General features: G+C 51.0%; 1 protein-coding gene across 2 annotated transcripts in view; it reads left to right on the forward strand.

Annotated features, from left to right (window-relative positions):
• TTC4 (tetratricopeptide repeat domain 4) overlaps window positions 1–22,545 on the forward strand; it is a 501,109-nt gene that overhangs the window by 475,486 nt on the left and 3,078 nt on the right. For both annotated transcript variants that reach the window (XM_069642123.1, XM_069642122.1), the window contains one exon: window positions 11,233–11,315. In XM_069642123.1, coding sequence (XP_069498224.1) covers window positions 11,233–11,315 — 83 coding nt within the window. The remainder of the gene's footprint in view (window positions 1–11,232; window positions 11,316–22,545) is intronic.

Consider the following 22,545-nt stretch of genomic DNA (forward strand, 5'->3'; position numbering starts at 1 on the left):
TACAACACAAGTAAATCTTGATCCTTTCAAAAAGTCTTCCGATAGAGTCCATGCTGTTTGTATGTCTTCAACACTCTTAAAACCGACAAGTCCAGAAGACCTTGAAACTCTTGCCAGATGGAACAAATAATGCATGGCGGGATTACTCAACCCTCCTTTGTTCCAAGGTGGCAGTGAATCCACCATGGTATGCCACAAGACTCTGCCATGTTTTAAAGGGAAATAAAATAGTTGTTTATGTGATTAAAGACTTGGATAAAGGAAAAAACTAGCATCATATTTTTGACAATATTAGCTCTGAGTATCATTGCAGCCAACACCTACCTAGTCATCACATGTAACCTTACTGAACCCCACATGGTGATACTTACTTCTGATGGGCACTAGGGCAGTGCACTAAGTTCTGGGCCAACTTGTGTGGGTCCTTTTCTTGGTAAAAATGGTCCATGTTAATGAGTTACTACACTAAAATTCTACTACCGTTTGACCATTGATAGCAATTTAGAAGACATTTTACAAAGAAAATTCCCTTTAGGCACTACTCAGTTTGTCACAAAATAAATACATTGCTGTTTCAATGGTGAATGAGGTTATCCCGCAGTACAACACTGGGCTATACTCGGTCATTTACAACCATACATACTAAATAAAAGATACAACTATATTACAAAGCAAGATGGATGTCAAGTGTGACATGTAGTAGGATATGGGTTGGCAATTTAACACATTGCTTCTTCAAACAGCTGAATGCCAGTTGGGCTGGTCAGAATACAGTAATGTTTGAGTAATAGTGTTATTCATTGAATTCAATAATCACCCTTTAGTGAGGATGGACGGACAAACAGTGCCTCATGGGTCATGTCCCTTTGAAGAGTGATGCATTGTTGTGGGAAGAGGAGTATCTTCTTTGGCAAGATAAGCAGGGCACACATTCTTTCGCCAACAGATGTTTTGCTGCAACACTGGCATCTGTTGACAGTACAGATAGCGTCAATTGCATCTAGCTGTTCCCCACGGACAGTTGACATCTCATCCATGCGACTCATTTGAGGATACAGGAATGTCGCTACACACTTGGGAGTTCTGATGTTTCTTACCATTTCTTCATCAGTATACACTTCCTTAAACATAATGGTGCAAACCATCCATAAAAAAGTTGACATATGAGTAGGTCAAAAATAATTTGTTAGTGTGCTCAACCTATGAGAGAGTATAGGTAAACCATGTAAATGCAAAAAAGATGATAAATGATTCAATAATGGAAATCCGTTTTTTTAATAAATAAGTCACAAGAGATATGTAGGCTTGCTTATTGTCTGAGAATGCTTAGTGAAACACAGATGCTTTTTTCACACAAATCTTTTCAATTAAAAACCCATTCATCCCCAGATGCATACCTCCACCAGTACATCCTGCATCAGTAAAACGCACAGTTGTTAACGTAAAACATTTACTGTGACTGATGCTTGAATCTGTTCTACTTTCACCAAGATGTATAAAGCGTTTTGATATGGCAAAAATGTAGTCTTGAAAGTGATAAACCGCCAGACAGAGTTAATGAAGTGAGAACTGCAACGAAGCCGGTCTACGCCGGTCCACGGCGTCAAACGGCATACGGCCCAAAACTCTGCCCAAATTCATCAAGGGAAGATTTGATCCGGTTAAGCAGGTATGGGCTACCCAGTCCTATGCGACTTACTAGTCAAATCTAGCAAATTACAAAACCAAAACCTAGTGCAAACATATGTAAACACTAGATTAGAATCCTCTCACACCCAGTCAAGGACCTATACAAACTACTCTAAAATCCCACTTAAAAACTCTGACAAGAAAGAACCCACCCCAAATGAAACCGCAATACGTGCCATCAAACTAGCACTCTTGAACACCAGATCCCTAAACAAACACGCACAGGATATTCATGATTATATCCTGGAAGATGACATTGATATCCTATGTCTCACTGAGACCTGGCTCCAAGAACCAATGGGGCCCACGGTGGACATTGCCGTACCCAAGAATTACACCATCTATACCAACAATAGAACATCAGGGAAGGGTGGTGGAGTAGCCATAATTGCCAAACGAGACCTCAACCTTTTCCCTGCCCCCATACAATGTACAGGTTGTGAGATCTTACACCTTAAACTGACACACACTCCAATTGATTGTATCAACTTGATAGTCGTTTACAGACCCCCCTCCCTTGTATCAGACTTCAATGAAGAGTTAACCCAACTATTGAACAACCTGAAAACATCTAATTCAGGGACAATACTGTTGGGAGACTTAAACCGCTGGAGGGGTAATCCCAAAGATCCAGATGCTATAAGCCTAGAGGAAGACCTATCGAATTGTTCCTACACCATAATAAACAAAGATCCCACAGCCATCACAGGTAACCAGCTAGACTGGATAATTACCAATAACACAGATATGACGATGCTAGGTACACATCCCTGCATATGGTCAGACCACCATAAAATTGAATCCAAGTTAGTGCTTAAACCAAAAGCAGCCAAACTTGACAATTCCCCCAAAATGGTATTAGACAGAAATCTAAAAAAAATCACGTCAAACATCCTTCAGGAAGGCATTACGCAAATTATGCTTGATACTAAAGACACAGACTCATGTGAAGATATCATCTCCGCATATAATAAACACATGAACGACATATTAAACAAACATGCCCCCCTTAAAAACAAGCAAGTCCGACCTAATATTAACCACCAGAAATGGTTCAACTCCGAAGCTTTGACCTCCAAAAAGGAAAAACGGAAACTTGAAAGAATATGGCAAAAAGACCCTACAGACAACAACAAAAAAAACTGGAAAATCGCCGACATATCATACAGGGCCATAATAACTAAACTGAAGAAAAATCACTATAATGAACAAATCAACACTGCATCTAATTCTACTGGGAAACTTTTTCAAATACTTAAAAACATTGAAAAACCAGTAGCACTATCTCCCCCTTTTCAACCCACTCAAAAAGACTGTGAAGCAGTTCAAACTGCATTTCACAATAAAATCATCAAGGCGAGAGAAACAATCTCTAATTGTAAGGTAACAAATATCACTACCCCAGGGACAGATAAGATTGACTCACAAAGTCCAAAATTCTACTTCAAACCCATATCACTGGAAGGTATGAACAAAACCCTCTCAAGTATCAAATGCACTTCATGCACGGAAAATGTACTGCCCCCAAAACTAATCCTTGACAACGCCACCATTTTCGCACCTTTTCTGACAAGGATGGTAAATGCGTCATTTAGAGATGGTAACGTCCCAGCCGCTATCAAAACAGTCACAGTGACACCATTGCCTAAAAAACCTGAACTTAACCAACAGGACCCTGCCAATCTAAGACCAATTACAAATTGCAATTTTTTACTAAAAATACTTGACAGGATTGCTACAGAACAACTCCAAGAATTTGTAGATGACAACAACCTATTACACCCACAACAATCGGGCTTTAGGACGGCCCATAGCACAGAATCAGCGCTTTTGGATCTGCAGACGGAAATGCTGAGCATCCTAGATCAAGGTAAATCTGGTTTACTGATCCTACTGGACCTCTCGGCAGCCTTCGATCTATTGGATCACCGAAGGCTCCGAGAGGCCTTAGATCAATCGGGAAACTGCTCTGATGAGGCCATAGATTGGGTGTCATCATTTCTGCAGGATAGGCAATCTAAAATCGTCTGGGGCAAACACTCCTCTAAAGCTAAACCAGTAAACTGTGGAGTTCCACAGGGCGCCAGCTTCTCCCCGCTACTATTTAACTTATACATGCGATGCCTATGCTCACTTCTGTCCCATCTAGGCATATTTTTCACCAATTTCGCCGATGACACCCAATTGGTGTTTGAACTTACCGGCAACTACAATCAGGACAGCGAAAAACTCTCAAGAATCTACAACATTATCGAGAGTTGGATGAAAGACAATTGGATGTGCTTAAATGCCTCCAAAACGGAACTTATGATCTTCGCTTCTCCTCATGCTAGAAAAAAACTTAGCCTACAATACACCGACTTTAAGATCAAAGAGACACAGATAGCTATAGCAGAAAAAGTCAAAACACTAGGCATCTATCTTCAGGCATCTTTGGGAGCAGAAGCCCATATTGCCTACCTCCAAAGGAACTGTCGCTATTACTTAAAACTATTGAAAAAACTCAGACCCTTGCTGAGCTTACAAAATAGTGCGACAATAGCAAGAGCCACAATTCTCTCCCGGTTAGATTATGGAAACTCTTTACTCCTTGGCGCAAGCACTAAATGCTTAAAACAATGCCAAGTGGTGCAAAACAATATAGTCAGAATAATCACCAACACACCCTTGAGAGATCATATCACAAAAAACAGAAAGGACCTACATTGGCTTGCGATCGAGGATCGCATTACATTCAAAGCCATTACCCTGGTACACCGATGCTTACATGGTAAAGCACCAACTTACCTAAAAAAGCAATTCGTATGGTATGAATCACATTGCAACCTGAGATCCAATAAATCAGGCCTCTTACGAGTTTTCCCCACCAAAAAAGCTAAAGGATTAGGTAGGGCATTCACGACCAAGGCAATCCTCATATGGAATAAACTCCCCCCGGGGCTGAGATTGGAAGCTAACCATCTAATCTTCAGAAAGCAACTCAAGACATTCCTCTTTAAATAAAATTCCCACACACATCTCTGCCCCAAATGTCTATTACATGTGATCCTGACTGTCCCGTCTTCATACTCCGTCTGTCTTTATGTAAAGCGCTCTGATGCCTGCGGGCTGCAGCGCTATATAAACATATAAATAAATAAAATAAATAAATAAAACTGAAGAAGGTTGTGTTGATATGTATTGGAGGGGAGTGCATTCTGCCCTTTAGTGGCAATACGTGATTGTGTAAAACGGTTACGCGTGCTTTCCTCTTGTGGCTCAACATGTCAACAGCAGGGGGCATGTGCTATAGTTTTTGCAATGAGACCAGTCTACGTTCACTTGCCCGGGTACAACTGGCAGTTACCACAAGATCACCCTGTTCAACAAAGCTGGGGGACAATGTTGAAGACATGCAAAAGTTAGGTGATGCTCTGTAGAAAACACTGTTCTCCGGCATGGGGTCTGGCATGGATTCACATGCTCATGAATATTCCCCATTGTCAGGCTGGGAATCCTCAGTAAAAGAAAAAAATCAGTTTCAGTTTCGTTTCTGAACTGTCTTTCTCCCAAGAACCAATCACTGGTCTCTGGGCCATACTGCCCCCAGCCAATGACTGCCCTCTACCCAAGCCCCTCCTCTGGCAGCCATGTTCAGATTTTTATTGCACGTTCAAGTGTTGGGAGTCCTTGTGCTTAGCTCCCAAGATTTTACTTTTTACTGCGTGTTGTGTTTTTTCAAAGAGTTTACTATTTTTTAGGTCAAATCGAGCCTCATGCTCCATAGATTCATCTTCCGATTAACGGGGACCCGTTTCGGATTTTTCTATGCCTCTCAAGGGTGATTTCCGTCGAATTTCACTTCTTGGAGTTCCGGAAGATCTTTGAGGCCTACCCCGCGTGGACATGGCTCAGGACAAAGGAGACTTGACGCCCGTTGGATCCAAGCTGTTTAGTATCTGCCCAGGATGTGGACTACAGAACATCTTCAAGGAAGATGAGCACTCCCGGTGTCCCTACTGCCTGCACTCCGACAAGTTGCGCATGGATGAGGACTCTGTATTTTGCAAGAACATGTCGGTCCGGACCATGAAGGACCATCGTAAATGACTTGCTGACTGGCTGGAGGCGAAGAGCCCGGCAGCAGGTGAGAAGTCGTCTGAGCGGTCTTCTAAGACCTATGAGGGCGCTCCGGCGACGGGGGCCCAACAGAAGGCAAAGCACTGCAAGTCCACGGGCACCGGGAGCACCGTTGGTTCAGGCTCCTCGGCTGCCAGGCTGGGCGCAACGTCACCGATGCCGTCAACCACGAGCCAACGCTCAGGCTCGGGGAAAAGTAAGTCAGAGAAGCGGGTAAGCTTCGGGAGAAGCCCTGGCCGGTCCCGACGGAGAAAGCCAAGGGGGAGCAAGGCGGTGACCCTCCCCCCACGGTGAAGCCCTCAGACGTGCCTAAGGTCCTGAAGGCCCAGATTCACCCGGCTAAGGCCTCGTTTGAGGGAGTCGTGGCGTCCCTGGTGAAGCCCGCGGAGGCAACCCCAGTGGAGACTGCCTCCAGGCCTAGAGTTTCCCTGCCATCCCAGAGTGAATCGTCTTTCCAACCGATTGAAAAGACCCCCGTGAAGCCCTGAGCCGAGAAGGAGGGGTGGGAGGTGCGGTAGTCCTTGCATACTCATATACTTCCTCCGAGGAATAGCTATCTGTCATCAAGTCAGTCCTGAACAAGAGGTTCGACGAGGTCAGGGCCTGCGAGAAGGATCCCGACGAGGCGGACGTGGAGAGCGAGGGTGGAGCCGACAAACGGCAGGTTGACGAGGAACCAGAGGGCACCACGCCTCTGCCGACGTTCCCGTCGCAACCAATGCCACCACCGTCGGACAGGTCGGAAGACCTCTTGCTGGCGCTGCACACCCTGTGCACAGAGAGGACAAGGTTGTCCTTACCTCTGGCAGATGATCCAGCTGCGCCTGGACCATCGGGGAGTCCTCCGAACAAGCGGAGGCAAGTCCATCCGCCCCCACCATTCCATCCTTCACCTCCATCCCCTCCAACGAGGGATGAGACGGAGACTGAGATGGCGATGACAGGACGGACGACGACGGCGGCGATGATGATGGAACAGACCTCCCATTGCCCCCTCCCCGGGCTTCCCCTCCCGACGAAATTGGCTTGTTTCACGCCATGATCGCCAGGGCCTTGGAACTATTCCAACTATGCCCTGAAGAGTAGAAGGAGGAGGGATTCCTTTATCAACGACGAGAGGCCAAGAGGAAGACCGTACTCTGTCCCGCTGTTGGACGACATCTGGGACGAGGGACTGTCCCTTCTGAAGAACCCGTCCACAGCCCCTGCGAAGAGAGACCGGTACGATAAGGAGTATCAGGTCCCAGATTCCGCTCCTATGTACCTCAGGTTCCAGCCATCCCTGGACTCAGTGGTCTCCGCGGCGGCCAAGAAGAAATCGGCAGGGGTGACGGCATCGACTTCCACTTCCCCGCCGGACGGCGAGGTGAAGAAGCTGGACGCCATGGGATGTCGGGTCATCTCATCAGCAGCAACGACCATTAAGGCGGACAACGCTCTCGCTATTGTGGCCCGCTACGATAGGGAGCTGTGGTTTAAACTCGCCCCCCTCCTGGACTTCCTCCTGGATGACAAGAGAGCGGAGGCCCTCGAAATCCTGCAGGAGGGCGAGGTGGCATCTGACCACGCCATCAAGGTAGCAACGGACATCGCCGACACCGGTTTTTGCCAGATGGGCAACAGCGTTTGCCTTTGCCGGCGCAATTGGCTCAGGGATACAGATTTCCGTCAGAACTTACAGACCAGGGTACTGGACATGCCCATCGACGGGAACAACCTGTTCGGCAAGGCAGTGGACGAGTCACTACAGGCCATCGAGGCAGACACCAAGAAGACCCATGCCTTGGGCACGCTCCATCAGCGACGGCCGTCCTTTCGAACCTCCAGAGGCAAGTCTCAAGGTGACTCCAAAGGATTCAGCGGCAGCTCTTTGTACCGTCAGCCGGCCTGTTCTTCGTTGCAGGAAGGCCGGTGGACATCGTCGTCGCCAAGGGGCCCATGGTGGCAAGCTCTCGGCAAAGCAGGACTGACCCGACCGGGATGTCGGGCCCCCACCCAAGCACCCCGGTGGGAGGCCGGCTGACGAACTTCGTTGGTGTGTGGAAATCCATCTCCACCGACCGTTGGGTGCTGGATGCCCTGGCCCACGGACACACTCTAGAGTTCCAAAGGAAGTGTCCCCACTTTCCACCGGTGGCCAGGAAAGAAAACTACATTCCAAAGCTGCTTCTGGAGATATGAGCAATGCTTGAAAAGGGTGCGATAGAGCTTGTCCCAAAGAGGCTCCGGGACTCCAGAGTATACTTGCAGTACTTCCTCGTCCTCTCCGCTGCCTCAACAAATACATAAAATCCCAGAAATTCCAGATGGTCTCCCTTCAGCACGTGCTGGGACAGCTGGAAGAAGGGGACTTCCTGTCGTCACTGGACCTGGAGGATGCATACTTCCACATCCCCATATGCAAGGGACATCGAAAATGGCTGCGCATCGTGGCCCAAGGATGGCAAGATCAGTTCAAGGCACTGTCCTTCGGTTTGAAGTCGACGCCAAGGGTCTTCACCAAGTGCCTGGCGCCGGTGGCGGCACCTGCAGGGGATCCACGTCTACCCCTATATGGACGCTTTGCTCATCTGAGCGAAGTCAAGGGAACTCGCCGTCGACCACACAGTGAGGACCGTCCGCCTGCTCACAGAACTGGGGTTCTCGATAAACTATGCAAGTCCTGCTTGGTGCCATCGCAGGACGCCCTGTTCCTGGGAGCCAGGCTCAACACGGTGGAGCGGCTGGCTTCACCGTAGAGGAGAGGACCTGGGCAAGGTACAACAGCTGTTGACCATGGAAGTTGCCAGGGTGAGGTCCAACGCTGCTCGGCATGATGTCGTCATGCATATACCTCGTACGGCTGTGCAGGTTGCAGATGCCCGTTGGATACAAGATCACCCTCGACGAAACTTTCTGACAAGTGATCCGGTAGTGGGGTACCCGCGCGCATCTCGCGGCGGGCATGGACTTCCAGACCCCAGTGCATCAGGAAACTGACAACAGACGCCTCCCTGGAGGGATGGGGCGCGCACACCGGAGATCTCCACGCAAGAGGCCTTTGGCCCCCAAACCAGAGGGAGCTGCACATCAACGTCCTGGAGCTCCGGGCAGTATTCTGAGCTCTCGGGTCCTTCCTTCCGTCCCTCAAGGGCAAGGTGGTACGGGTCTTCACCGACAACACCACCACGATGTTCTACATCCGGAAGCAGGGAGGCACCAGATCCCCGGCTCGCTTGAAGGAAGCGCAAGATCTGTAGCACTGGGCCGTCGCCCAAGGGATGTTCCTGGTACCCTTTCACCTGGCAGGAGTGAAGAACACCGACTCACTCAGCAGGGAGCTGCGCTCTTGCCACGAGTGGGAGCTTCGGCAGGATCAAGTAGATCTCCTATTCCGACAGTGCAGCAATCCCCAGATCGATCTGTTCGCGATGGTGGCAAACACCAAGTGCCTGAAGTTCGCCAGCAGGTTTCCCCAGCCAGGGGACATGGGGGGGATGCATTCTCCTTCCCCTGGGACGGCCTGTTCCTCTATGCATTCCCACCTTGCCGTTGCTTCTGTGACTCATCAGTCAACTCAGACGGTTCAGGCGCAGGATGATCCTCATCGCGCCGTTGTGGCCGAGACAGATATGGTTCCCGGACCTTCTGGACATGTCAGCGTCCCCTCCAGTCAAGTTGTCAACGGACGCGGATCTTCTCGCCAGGGAAGGAGGCGCAATCCTGCCTCACGACCCATTATCGCTGAACCTGCAGGCCTGGCTCCTGCAGCACTAAAGTTCGGAGGCTACGATATCCTTGCGGACTGCTATGGACATAAATGGAAGAGGTTCTCTGTCTGGTGCCGTGCACAGAAGATCAACCCTCTACGGATTACGGCCCCTCAAGGGCTGCTGTATTTGCTGTCGCTGGCCAAGGCGGGGCTGGCGCATGCCTCCATCAATATTCATCTGGCGGCTATCTCCCGCTACACCAGCACTCCTTGGCGGTCATCGCGGTGGTCCCACCGCCTGGTGAAGGAGTTTATGAAAGGACTGTCCCGCTTTTTCCCGCCGGTGAAGGCTCCGGCCCCGGCGTGGGAGCTCAACATGGTGCTGACCAGGCTCATGGGTCTGCCATTCGAGCCTTTGCATTCGGCGCGCTGACATTTCTATCGTGGAAGACAGCGTTTCTTGTGGCCATCACCTCCGCACGACTAGTAGGAGAGATCCAGGCCCTCTCCTGTAAACCCCCGTACCGGACATTCCACAAGACGAGGCTAGTGCTGAGGACGCACCCCTCCTTCATGCCCAAGGTGCCGTCGGGCTTCCATCTCAATGAGCCCTTGGTGTTGCCTGTTTTCTTCCCGTCGCCGGCTGAGAGGACTTTGCACTCGCTGGATGTGGCTAGAGCGCTGAAGTTCTACGTGGACCGCACAAAGAGTTTTTGGAAGACATCACAGCTGTTTGTGAACTTTGGCCCTGTGAACCAAGGGAAGGCCCTCTCCAAGGCTTCCATTTCCAAATGGCTCTCTGGCTGCATCATGCACTGTCACCGGTTGGCAATCCGGCCATTGCCTGGCCCGTTAGTGAGCCCATTCGACCAGAGCTATCGCTGCTACTACGGTGTTCCTGTCTGATGTGCCCCTGCTGGACATCTGCAGGGCTGCTACGTGGAGGTCGATGCACACCTTCACGAGATTCTACTGCATCGACCGGGATTCCAGGGATGAGTCCAGAGTCGGCCAAGCAGTGCTGCGCAACCTGTTCGCTTGAAGGTGAGCCTGGTGAGGAGGTAAGAGATGCTTACTGTTGAGCCTTGCCACCTTCCGTGGTTGTGCATGTGTGTACTGCTATGTATTCTTGTATTCATGAGCATGTGAATCCATGAGAGACCCCATGCTGGAGAAGGAACAAGTTACTTACCTGTAACTGTTGTTCTCCGGCATGGGTCTGGCATGGATTCACACTCAAACTCTCCCACCTACCCCTCTGCGGCTCTTCTCTTGGTCCTTCTGCCACTGTACATGCTACCAAATCTGAAGATGGCTGCCAGAGGAGGGGCTTGGATAGAGGGCAGTCATTGGCTGGGGGCAGTAGGACCCAGAGACCAGTGATTGGTTATTAGGAGAAAGGCTGTTCAGAAACGAAACTGAAATTGATTTTTTCTTTTACCGAGGATTCCCAGCCTGACGATGGGGAATATTCATGAGCATGTTAATCCATGGCAGACCCATGCCGGAGAACAACAGTTCCAGGTAAGTAACTTGTTCCTTACAATACCTTTTTAAGAGGTGCAGTGATTTATAGAGAAACTGTGAGAGGGTGCCACAACAGAATTGCAAATCCAATGTATTTGGAAGTTGTATTGATTCATCTTCTTGGGACTGTTTTCTGCTATGCTGCGAGGAGTGCTTTCTGGTATGGGCTTGTTCTAAATGTACTTTCTCAACTTTATCTCACGCAGCTTTACTTTGAAGATGAAGAAACGAGGCAAATTTACCAGGTGGATACAGAAAGCACGCTGTTGCATGCCCTACAGCAAAGTCGGTAGGTTTTTGGGCATTCAAGTATAGCGGTGCTTGATGCTGCAAATGTGCAATATAATTATACAGATGTATCACTCAACAAGCTCTTAGGTTTCTGTCCTACTTGTCTTGTCTACAACTAGCTCTTCCCCGCGGGTGCCTTTTCTCCTCTCACCTCCTTATACATCTATAGCGCAAACTACTTACTGCAGAGAAAGTGCCTGGTTATTCCCAAGCAGTCTCCTTCCTACTAAGCTGGGACTGGTAATGCCTCCCTTCTTCCTTGTCAATTTTTCCCTTTCCCTCCTAATGGTTATCAGCTGTTTGTGTTAATTATTTTACCCCTGTGTTCCGTGGCACCGGAGAGCTTAAAGCACGAATCCAGGATTTTAAAATCGGGCAGAAGTAAGGATCTGCCCCTGCGGCTCCACTGCATATGTGTTCCCTGTCCGTTGTGTACCAGATTGCGTTCTCTGTAAATAGAGATGAGGTTTCCCTTCCACCCGCAAGCCTACTCTGTGAACTGAACTGTGCTTGCGAGTGGCAGCATAACCATCCGGCAGCTTCTGAAAAATGCTCCCCAAACGCACTTTTGTTTGTGCATCGCTCGACACTCTGACAATGGAGGTTTATGTAGAGGTTGGCTAGTTTCCCCAACACAGTAGCCACGTCTGGGACATTTCATGCACATAATCAAGTAACTAATATTGCTGGATGCACATGTAAAATTCCACATAAACTTGTAGTCCTGGCCTGTGTCCCGAAATGTTGATATGTGGGCAGGTTAGGCATCTTTTTTTCTGCAAAGCACAGTTTCACAATCTGTGCTATTTATGTGTAGTTTGCATCTGATTATTATTCCCTTCAGATTGGCTGGTTGTCTGGAAGCAAGGCGGGGCATCTCGGAGGGGAGGGGGGGAGGCGGAAATGTCTCCCAGACGTTCATATTGTATCCAGTTAGGTTGGAGATCCTTCGCAATCTTGCAGAGGGTTTCTTCTCGAGTGACAGGGCTAACACATAACTGGTTGCGCACCCCATCTTTCAGCCTTCTAGAGGCATACGCCTGATATGTTGATGATTGTGCTACCACTGATCTTGCAAACGGACTGGCCTGACATACCAAGTGTGAGGGGCCAGAAATGGGAGGCGGACCACTTTGTGAAGTTTTATCAACAAATGTCATCTTATTTCAGTATAAGGGTGGATGAACGCCTCACTATCCTGAATCTGATGAAGATTTCCCTGCCTAAAATAAACTTACGGAAACACTAACAAAGGATATCTGTCCCTCACACTTATACATACAACAAATAAACAAGAAAATATATGGCAGTTCAGAACAATGATTGAATTCAAAATGTAATCGGTCTCTTCTCATAACCCGGGCAGACTCCTCTCCCCCAGGTTTAAATGCGATTCAACGTCAAAGTTCAAGAAAGAACGCAACGAAATCCTGATTTGCAGCAAAAATTCCAACACAGTTCGATGTTGATTCACCTTGTCAACGGAAAGTTCCAACGACAGAAGATGTAAATCTTTCCTTATTCATTATTCATTAAATAGATTCTCAGTTCCTCAATAGTAACAATGATTGTCTTTGTCAGGATGATTTTCCACTTAAACAATTCAAGAAATACAGGCTGTTTCTTCGACTCCACAAATAACATGAAGTACCAAGACCACCTTTTAGCACTTCTGCACTTTGGCCTGCTTCCCTGCCAGGCCTAAAGGTTGACCATCCGGGTAAACTCCCCTGATCGAACAGACTTTTCACGGCTACAAGTGCATTTGTGGTCAATGTCAACTGATCAGAAAATATAACAACTTCACAGCATTGAACAAATTGCAGCTTCAAAACTCAACTTTTCAGTGAAACCAAGATTCACATTGATGCTCTCCAATACTTTTCTGCAAGTGAGGCTCCTCTCCTTCTGGATAACTACTGCCAGAAGGGCATCTCATTTTCCTCCCTTGGTTCCCCACTGCACAAGCAACCAAAGACTGATAGGGATAGAGTCTCTGCCTGCCTCTCCCCTATGTTTTGCAAAGTGTGTGTATCCCAACTTGTACCAGATGTTAGTTACGTTAAGGGCAACACGTGTATATACTTGGCATTAACCCCCATTCTGTTGTTGACAATATTGGTTAAATGTTATTTTTCTTAGTTTGTTTTTCTTGGCTTGGGCAATGCTTAAAAACTCTAAGTTTCCCCCACAGGTAGTTGGCTTCTCCAGACTCTCACTTACAAAATGATAGTCATTTGGCTTTAGCTGGCTAAGGTTTTGCTGCTTTCCCCTGATTTGATGCTTGAAACCAACTTGGGAATTGCTTTCACTCACAGGGGAATACTGCAGCTGCTGTTTTCAATAGTCTGATATGTATCAGTAACGTGTGACTCGCTTCCAGTCACACGCAAGTTCTGCTTCTTACTAAGTATGCTTCTGCGCGACTGCTGTTCACTCACTGGGTGCCTGCTTTCACTACGCGTGCAGGGACTTCTGCTGTTGTGGCTCCACTCGCAAACCACTTCAGTATGTCTGCCTTCGTCCACGCCACTTCCAAATGCAGCGCCTTCTGCTCCTGGGGCTCTCTCGTGCATTTCATCCACATGGAACGCCTTCTGCTCCTGGGGCTCTCTGGTGAATTTCATCCACCAGTGATAGCCTTCATGCCTTCAGGTGCGTGCCCGCCATCTGGAACAGCCTCCTGCATGCTTCATGCTGCGCTGCCTCTGCAGATCAGGTCACAAGGGGGAAAACGTTCCTCTGATACACCTTCCGCTGCGCGTCCTCTGCATTTCAGATCTCTGGGGGGCACAGACCCTATCAGGACCAGCAGATGATATCTGCCCAGCAAAGGTCCCAGCGTCATCTCACTTCTCCAGCTTCTGCTTGGGCTGCCAGCATGAACAATGTTTCTTCTGCTGCTGACTTCTACTCTCCACCAACGCCAACTCTATGGCCTACACCTGAGGGGGGGCCTTTTAAGCCTCTCTTCAAGTGTGGGTCTTCTGCTCTAAGGAACTGACCACTCCTGCAACATTGTGCCTCTTCAGTCCTCCCAGTACTTGGGGGGATTATGGGACTTGGTCTCTAACAATAAAATCAGGTTTTCTCATTTCTGTCGTTTTACAATAAGCCATTAGAAAAGTGGGGCTTCAGGGATATTTTGACAAGGGAGTTTTCCATTCCTCCTGACCTGCTCTCTCTCTCCCCCCCCCCCCCGCCCCTCTCATGTGATCCTACCTCAGAACACCACTCCCAGGGTTGGGATCAGAAACAGTCTGCCTTTCCCTGGCCACATGGGAAGGGGCCCAGGCTATGAGTTCTGGGGGAATCATTGCTGATTCATCACACAAGTCTCAACTGGACTGCACCTCCTATGACTGATACTAACCCATTCTGTCCTGCCTGCCTGAGAGCACTAACAGGGTGGGCTGTTTCTTCTTTCCCTGCTCTTCAGTTACACTGACCCTTGCCCCACTTAATACAGTGTACTATTCAGACCTTAAAGATTACAATGTGTGGGGTAGTGCGACATCTAATACATGCCTCTCTGAGCAAACCTGCAAATCGGGTACACAGACAGACCCAGGTAACTGGGTATTTCCAAGAGGGGCATATAAGCTGTAACGTTTTTCAAGGGCTTCATTCCATCTCTTCCCGGGGATTGTGGAGGAATTCCACTAAAGCTTGCAAATATGAAAAATAAATCATTTTGTTAGCCTAACTAAGGTATCAACTAGTTTGTTTCTTTTGGATCAACATGTTACGTATACACACACACAAACGCAACAAAACTCTTGAAATTCAGCAGGTGAAGGAAGTCATGGCGAAGACACACATGATGTCAGTTTTGTTCTCGTTATGGATCCCTGCTGTGATCTCATTTGTTTTATTGGGCTAAGCAACAGAAGAGTGACTCAGAATTAACTGTGAAAAACTGGTTTATCTTAACTAAAGTTTTTCATTGAATTTCAAGGGTTTTCATATGCGATACCAACTCCATTATCCACTTCCCATGGGCCTTTGGCCGTATTCACTGTCCACTCTGCAACAATTGGCATATAACACTGTGGTCTACTGCCCATGGCCCCTCACAAGTAAGGGACTTGATCCCACCAGGCACTCTGTTGGCCTGTGGTCAATGTCCTCATTATAACAACCATACCCTACTGGCCATGTCCACTGTCCACATTGCCACAATAATACTGAAAGACAAGACAATGGCTGTGGCCCATATGCCATTAGTAAATAAATCCCTTCGGATATGGCCAATGTTCCCATTACCACAACTAGGCTAAAAGACCATGGTTAGCCCATTTGCCCAGCTCCCCACTTTCCATTCTTTCACTTTAGCCATTGTTTCCACACAAAATTGTGCACAGTATCATACCCTGTGATCACAATAATGGCGCAGTTTGTTGGCTGTATGGGCATTTAGCAGGACAATGATGTACAAAGGGATTTCTGACCCTTTTATTGTTGCCATCCTCATAAGATATGGCATTTGTAACGTGCATATACACAAGTGTTTTAAGGCGCAATGAGGCAAGGAAGGGGGAACAGAGGGAGGACAGAGACAACGATCTTACAAGGCCAAGTGACATTGAGATTGCGTAAGTGCAGGGGATGGGGGAGTGGAAAAGTGCCAGGGAAAAGGGGAGGGGGCAGTGCTGTACATGGGATCAAAACTATAACATGAAATGCGGCCGGCAGGTGCAAGGGTAAGTGCATACAGCACGTTTCCAAAAGTGCAGGTAGGGGGACTGTAGGGTTACAGACCCAAGTGCAAGTGTTGCAGGGAGGCAGTGTGGGTGTGCAACTGGGCAGGCAGGGACCTGGGACCGAAATCAGAGGGTACCAAGGTGACCAGTGCAGTATCAGACAGGAAATCAGCAGGGGAGAGGAAGAGAGGAGGCAGAAGCAAAGAGGAAGGTCTTGAGGTGCTTCCGGAACCGGAGATGGTTCTCCTCAAGTTTCAGATAGGCAGGGAGGCTGTTCCAGAAGGAGGCCCCAGCCGAAGGAGATCTACCACCAACTCGTTGCTTGGAGAAGCGACTGACCCTGAGGGAGTTGGAGGAGCGAATAGCCCAAGTAGGAAGTTATTTACGAAGAGAGAGTTGGTGCTATTGAGGACCCAGGCCCCAGAAAGCCTTGTGGACAATGCAGAGGGTCTTGAACTTAATCCTTGTAGCCCCTGGAAGCCAATGCAGAGATTTCAGTGCTGGAGAGATACAATCCCTGGGCTTGAGGCCAAGGACAAGCCTTGCAGTCCTGTTCTGGATGAGTTGCAGAGGGCGGAGAGAAGAAGCAGCCATATTTAGAAAGAGGCTGTTGCAGTAGTCCGGCCTAGAGTGAACCAGAGCTCTAGAGACAGTGAGCTTCTGGGGGAAGGAGAGGAAAGGAAAAATACCTCTGAGGAGGTGCAGTTGATAGTTTGACTTCTTAGAGATGTCAGAGATGTGAGGAGAAAAGGAGAGTGTGGAGTCGAAGATGACCCAGAGGTTTTTAGCCTAACAGTGGGAATAGGAAGAGGGCCAAGGGCTGCCGGCCAGAGAGTGACAGGAAAGGAGGGTGCAGGTGCGATGATGAGGAGAATCTGTCTTACTGGCATTAAGGCAGAGATCATTGGCGGCACACCACTCCTGGATAGCAGACAGTCAGAGATGAGAAGGAGAAGAGGTGACAGATGGAAGCCTGAAAACGAGCATACCCTGTTATCTGTGGCAGCGTTCATCGGGGAGGTGGTTTTCTTGGTCACTGCAGAACCGCGACTTTGGTTCCCCTCTGGTCCTTCTCGTCGTTTTGCTTGCATCCGTTCTTCCTGTCTGTGCACAATAGTACTTCAGTATCTATTCTGCTAGGTGCTAGTTGGCCACTTCTGGGATGGTCATCTCTATTCTCTGTTTGGCGAGCCAGGGCTCCTCTTGGTCCTGGCCTTGTTGAAGGCGGCAGCGTTAGGCAGGCTTTCTTGCTCGTATGCTCTCCACGCCATCTGCATGGTGTTGCTTAATGGCTCCGCCTCAAAGGAGGATGATCCCTCCTGTGCATTACTACATAGGTCAAAGTCTCTCTCTTGCTGCCTCTGTCGGTTTCACAGGATCTTTAGGTTTCTCCCTTCAATGACATGGGGCAATACATTGGTTCTGAGCTTCATGTCCTCATCTTACTCGATCTCTCTTCTGCCTTTAACACGGTCAACCAGGCCATCCTGCTCAATCGTCTCCGTGATAAGCTCGATCTCACCGATCAGGCCCTGGTCTGGCTGACCTCGTTCCTCTCTGATCGACCCTCCCAGGTCCAACTTGGGTGCTTCCATTCCTCTAGCTCACTCTCTACCTGTGGTGTTCCCCAGGGTTCTATCCTCTCTACCTGGCTGTTCTACCAATACCTGGCACCTCTCGCCCACCACATTGCTGCTCTCTGGTCCAACTTTCAGTGCTATGCGTGGGACATTGGAGAAGGGCGGCAAGGCCCAGCAAGGGGGCAAGGTACAAGCCAACCCAAGAAGGCATGAGAATCCAGACATCCCAAGAAGGGGTGAGATATTGGATACCTCAAGTGAGACTCCCGAGAGCCCAAGAAGGGGCACAACGTCAGGTACCCCAAGACTGGGTGAAAGGCAAGAGGGCAAAAGGCAACCATGGACCCCAAGATGGGGTGTGCAAGGTCGAACACTGACACTGGATGTGACGAGCAGGACTGAAGACAAGGTCCTGACAGCAGTGCTCCCAAGAAGGAAGGAAGAGCAACCCCAAGACTGGGTGAGACACCATAGTTTTGGACTGGCTAATTACAGGTTTACCCAAATAAATAAATTGTTTCCTAAGGCAGAGAAACACTGGATAAACCTGATGCTTGAAGTGTACAACCAGGCAGGTGGCCTGGGAGAAAGTATGAGACATTTGTATGGGGGTCATAAATCAACCACCATTGACAATGTTGAGCGATAATCCCTCATATAGCTTTCTGGTTGAGTTTCTGGTAATTTGCTGTGTTAGTGGTAGGGCCAGAGCTTGGGTAAGATTAAGTTTTGGACGGAAGACTGGATTTTAGTTGTAAGACATCCCGATGAGCACCCATTATTCTCCAGCATGGGGTCTGGCATGGATTCACATGCTCATGAATATTCCCCGTCGTCAGGCTGGGAATCCTCGGTAAAGAAAAAACCAGTATCAGTTTCGTTTCTGATCTGTCTTTCGTAGTAATAACCAATCACTGGTCTCTGCGTCATACTGACCACAGCCAATGACTGCCCTCTACCTAAGCACCGCCTCTGGCAGCCATCTTCAGATTTTTACCGCACGTTCATGTGTTGGGATCCTCGTGCTATTGCTCTCGAGCGTTAGTGCTATTTTTTCGCGCTTTTTCACAAAAACTTCGATTCTTTCGGTCAAAAGAGCCTCAAGCTCCACCGATCCTACATCCGATCAACGGGGACCCGTGTCGGATTCATCTGTGCCCCTCAAGGGTGAAGATTTCGTCGAGCTACACTTCGGAGGACTCCAGAAGCTTCTCAGGCCCGGTCTCGGAGATGGCCCAGGAGAAGGGAAGCTCGACGCCCGGAAAGCTGTTCAGGGCCTGCCCTGGATGCCAGCTGCAGAACGTCTTCAAGGAGGACGAACACTCTTTCTGCCTTTACTGCCTTCATGGGGACAAGACGCACGTGGAGAAGGACTGTGCGTTTTGCGGCAACATGTCGGAACGGACCATGAAGGACCGCCATCAACGTCTCGCCAGCTGGCTGGAGGGTAAGAGCCCGTCTGGCGAGAAGAAGAAGAAATCTGAGTGGTCTTCTAAGACCTTTGAGGGCGCCCCGGCGACGGGGGCCCAACATAAGGCCAAGCACCGCGAGTCCGCTGGCACCGGGAGCGCCGAACGGTCGGGCTCTACGGGCGCCAGGCAGGGCGCACCCTCCCCGGCACCATCAACCACGAGCCAACGCTCTGGGTCGGGTAAGAGGAAGGCCGAGCACCCGGCGAAGCTCCTGGAGAGACCCCGGTCGAGCTCTAAGGCAGAGGAGGAGCGTGGCAGTGCCCCCTCCCTCAAGGATAAGGCGGTGAGCGCACCTAAGGTGGTGAAGGCCTTGATCCATTCGACCAAGCCCTCTATCGAAACGGTCGCGGCGGCCCTGGCCCAGCCTGTGGAGGCTGCACCAGTGGTGGCGGCCTCGGGGCCCAGAATCTCCCTGCCTCCTCGGAGGGAGTCTTCTTTCGTGCCCATCGATAGGACCCCCGTGAAACCCTCCGTGGGGAAGAAGGGGGGGCAGGGCGTCGTCGTAGATTCGGCCTCAACCTCAGAAGAGGAACTGATCGAGGTCTTAAGCCACGGCCTAGGCGTGGAACAAGACCAGCCCGTCGGAATGGGCCCCGACGCAGGTGACGACGACGACATCGTCGAGGATACCGACGGGGCCCCTGCTCGCCCGTCGGATTCCCCTCTGCCAGCGCCGCAAGACAACTCAGCGGCCATTTTGTTGGCTATACAGTCCTTATGCTCCGAGATAAGGACGAGACTACCGTTACCGACGGAGGAACCTCTCCCGTCGGGGGATCCAGAACCGGGACCTTCTGGTGTTCCCCCTACCAAGAAAAGAAGGATCCATCCACCGCCTCCTTTTCAACCATCGCGCCCCGTCCAGCCCTCCTCCCCGTCCACCCGAGGGGATGATACGGGGACTGACACGGCAGCGACGGGTACGGACGACGAGGCATACGACGAGGATTTTCCGTCGTCGCCTCCCCCCAGGGCTTCTCCGCCCGACGAGATTGGATCGTTCCACTCAATGATCGCCAGGGCATCCGAGCTTTTCCAACTCTGCCCTGAGGAGAAGAAAAAGGAAGGCTTCCTTTACCAACGGCGCGAGACCAAGAGGAAGACGGTCCTCGCAGTGCCTCTGTTGGACGACATTTGGGATGAGGGCCTTTCCCTCCTCAAGAACCCTTCCACGACGCCAGCGAAAAGAGACCGGTACGAGAAAAAGTACCGGGTCCCGGACTCGGCCCCCCTATGCCTCCGGGCGCAGCCTACCCCGGACTCCGTCGTCTCCGCGGCAGCCAGGAAGAAAGCGGGGGGGGGTGCGGCCTCCACGTCGACTTCCCCGCCGGACGGCGAGGGAAAGAAATTGGATGCCATGGGACGCAGAGTCATCTCGTCGGCGGCGACGACGATTAAAGCGGCCAACGCCTTGGCTATCGTGGCCCGCTACGACAGGGAACTCTGGTACAAGATAGCTCCCCTGCTGGATTTTCTGCCGGACGACAAGAGGGCGGAGGCCCTTGAGATCCTGCAGGAAGGTGAGGTGGCCTCGGACCACGCCATCACCGTGGCGACAGACATCGCCGACACTGGGTTCCGCCAGATGGGCAACGGCGTTTGCCTTCGACGTCGCGGATGGCTCAAGGCTACGGACTTTCGGCAGGACGTCCAGAACAGGGTCCTGGACATGCCCTTCGACGGGAACAACCTGTTTGGGAAGACAGTGGACGATTCCCTTCAGGCCATCAAGGCGGATACTGAGACGGCCCGGGCCCTTGGAGTGCTGCAGCAACGGCGGACGCCCTTTCGGAGCGGCGGAGGCAAGGGCGCCTCCAAAGGTTCCGGCGGCGGTTTCGCTTCCTACCGTCAAGCGGCCCGCTCGTCGTCGCAAGAGGCCTACAGAGGACGAGGCAAGTCTGGCGGCCCCCGCCGTCGTCGCCAAGGAGGCCAAGGCGGCAAGGCCGCGTCCAAGCAGGATTGAACCGGCCGTGGGGTCGGGCCCCCACCGAAGCACCCCGGTGGGAGGCCGGCTGGCGGGCTTCGTCAGCGTGTGGGAGTCCATCTCCACCGACCGTTGGGTGCTGGACGCCCTGGCCCGGGGCCACGCGCTCGAGTTTCAAAGAAGGTGCCCGCGCGTCCCCCCCGTGGCCAGGAAAGAACTTCACGTCCCTCAACTTCTCCTGGAGGTAAAGGCGATGCTCAGGAAGGGCGCCATCGAACTCGTCCCAAAGAGGCTTCGGGGCTCCGGAGTCTACTCGCGTTACTTCCTCGTGAAGAAGAAGACGGGAGGATGGCGCCCCATCCTGGACCTGCGACGCCTGAACAAGTTCATCAAGGCGCAGAAGTTCCGGATGGTCACCCTCCAGCACGTCCTGGGTCAGCTGGAGGAAGGAGACTTCCTATCGTCGTTGGATTTGGAGGATGCCTACTTCCACATTCCCATCCTAAAGGGGCACCGAAAATTCCTCAGATTCGTGGTCCAAGGGCGTCATTACCAGTTCAAAGCCCTTCCCTTCGGACTGCGGTCGGCACCCAGGGTTTTCACCAAGTGCCTCGCACCGGTGGCGGCGCAGCTGCGCCGCGAGGGGATTCACGTCTACCCCTACCTGGACGACTGGCTCATCCGCGCCAAGACGAGGGAGCTCGCCGTGGTCCACACGGCAAGGACCGTCCAACTCCTCACGGACCTGGGATTCTCCGTGAACTACGCCAAATCCCACCTGGTGCCCGCGCAAGTCGCACTGTTTCTGGGAGCGAGGCTCGACACAGTGTCCCTTCTGGCCTCCCCGTCGGAGGAGAGGACCAGGACCATATTGGGCAAGGTGCAACGGATGTTGGTGGCCGACGCGGCCAAGGTGAGGTCCATCAAGTCCCTCCTCGGGATGATGTCTTCCTGCATCTACCTCATTCCCATGTGCAGGCTCCGGATGCGCCCGTTGCAAGAGTTCCTGGATGCGCGCTGGATCCAGACGACGGGCAGCTTCGAGGAAAGGATCAAGCTCGACGAGAGTTTCCGACGAGCGATACGGTGGTGGGGCACCCGCGCGCATCTGACGGCGGGCATGGACTTCCAGACCCCAGCCCACCAGGTGACTGTGACCACGGATGCCTCCCTAGAAGGGTGGGGAGCGCACACCGAAAATCTGCACGCAAGGGGACTCTGGCTCCCGACGGAGAAGTCCCTGCATATCAACGTCCTGGAGCTCCGTGCAGTGTTTTGGGCCCTCAGGTCCTTCCTTCCGTCCCTCAAGGGCAAGGTGGTGAGGATCTTCACCGACAACACCACCACCATGTTTTACATCAGGAAACAGGGCGGAACCAGGTCCCCAGCGCTGTCCAAGGAGGCGCAGGACCTGTGGCATTGGGCCGTCGCCCAAGGGATTCTTCTGGTGCCGTTTCATCTGGCAGGGATAAAAAACACCATCGCCGACTCACTCAGCAGGGAGCTGCGCTCGTGCCACGAGTGGGAACTACGGCAGGATCTGGTGGAT

Source organism: Ambystoma mexicanum, chromosome 1q (assembly GCF_040938575.1).
Source record: "Ambystoma mexicanum isolate Mex_15411 chromosome 1q, UKY_AmexF1_1, whole genome shotgun sequence".
In the NCBI taxonomy this organism is placed as follows: Eukaryota; Metazoa; Chordata; class Amphibia; order Caudata; family Ambystomatidae; genus Ambystoma; species Ambystoma mexicanum.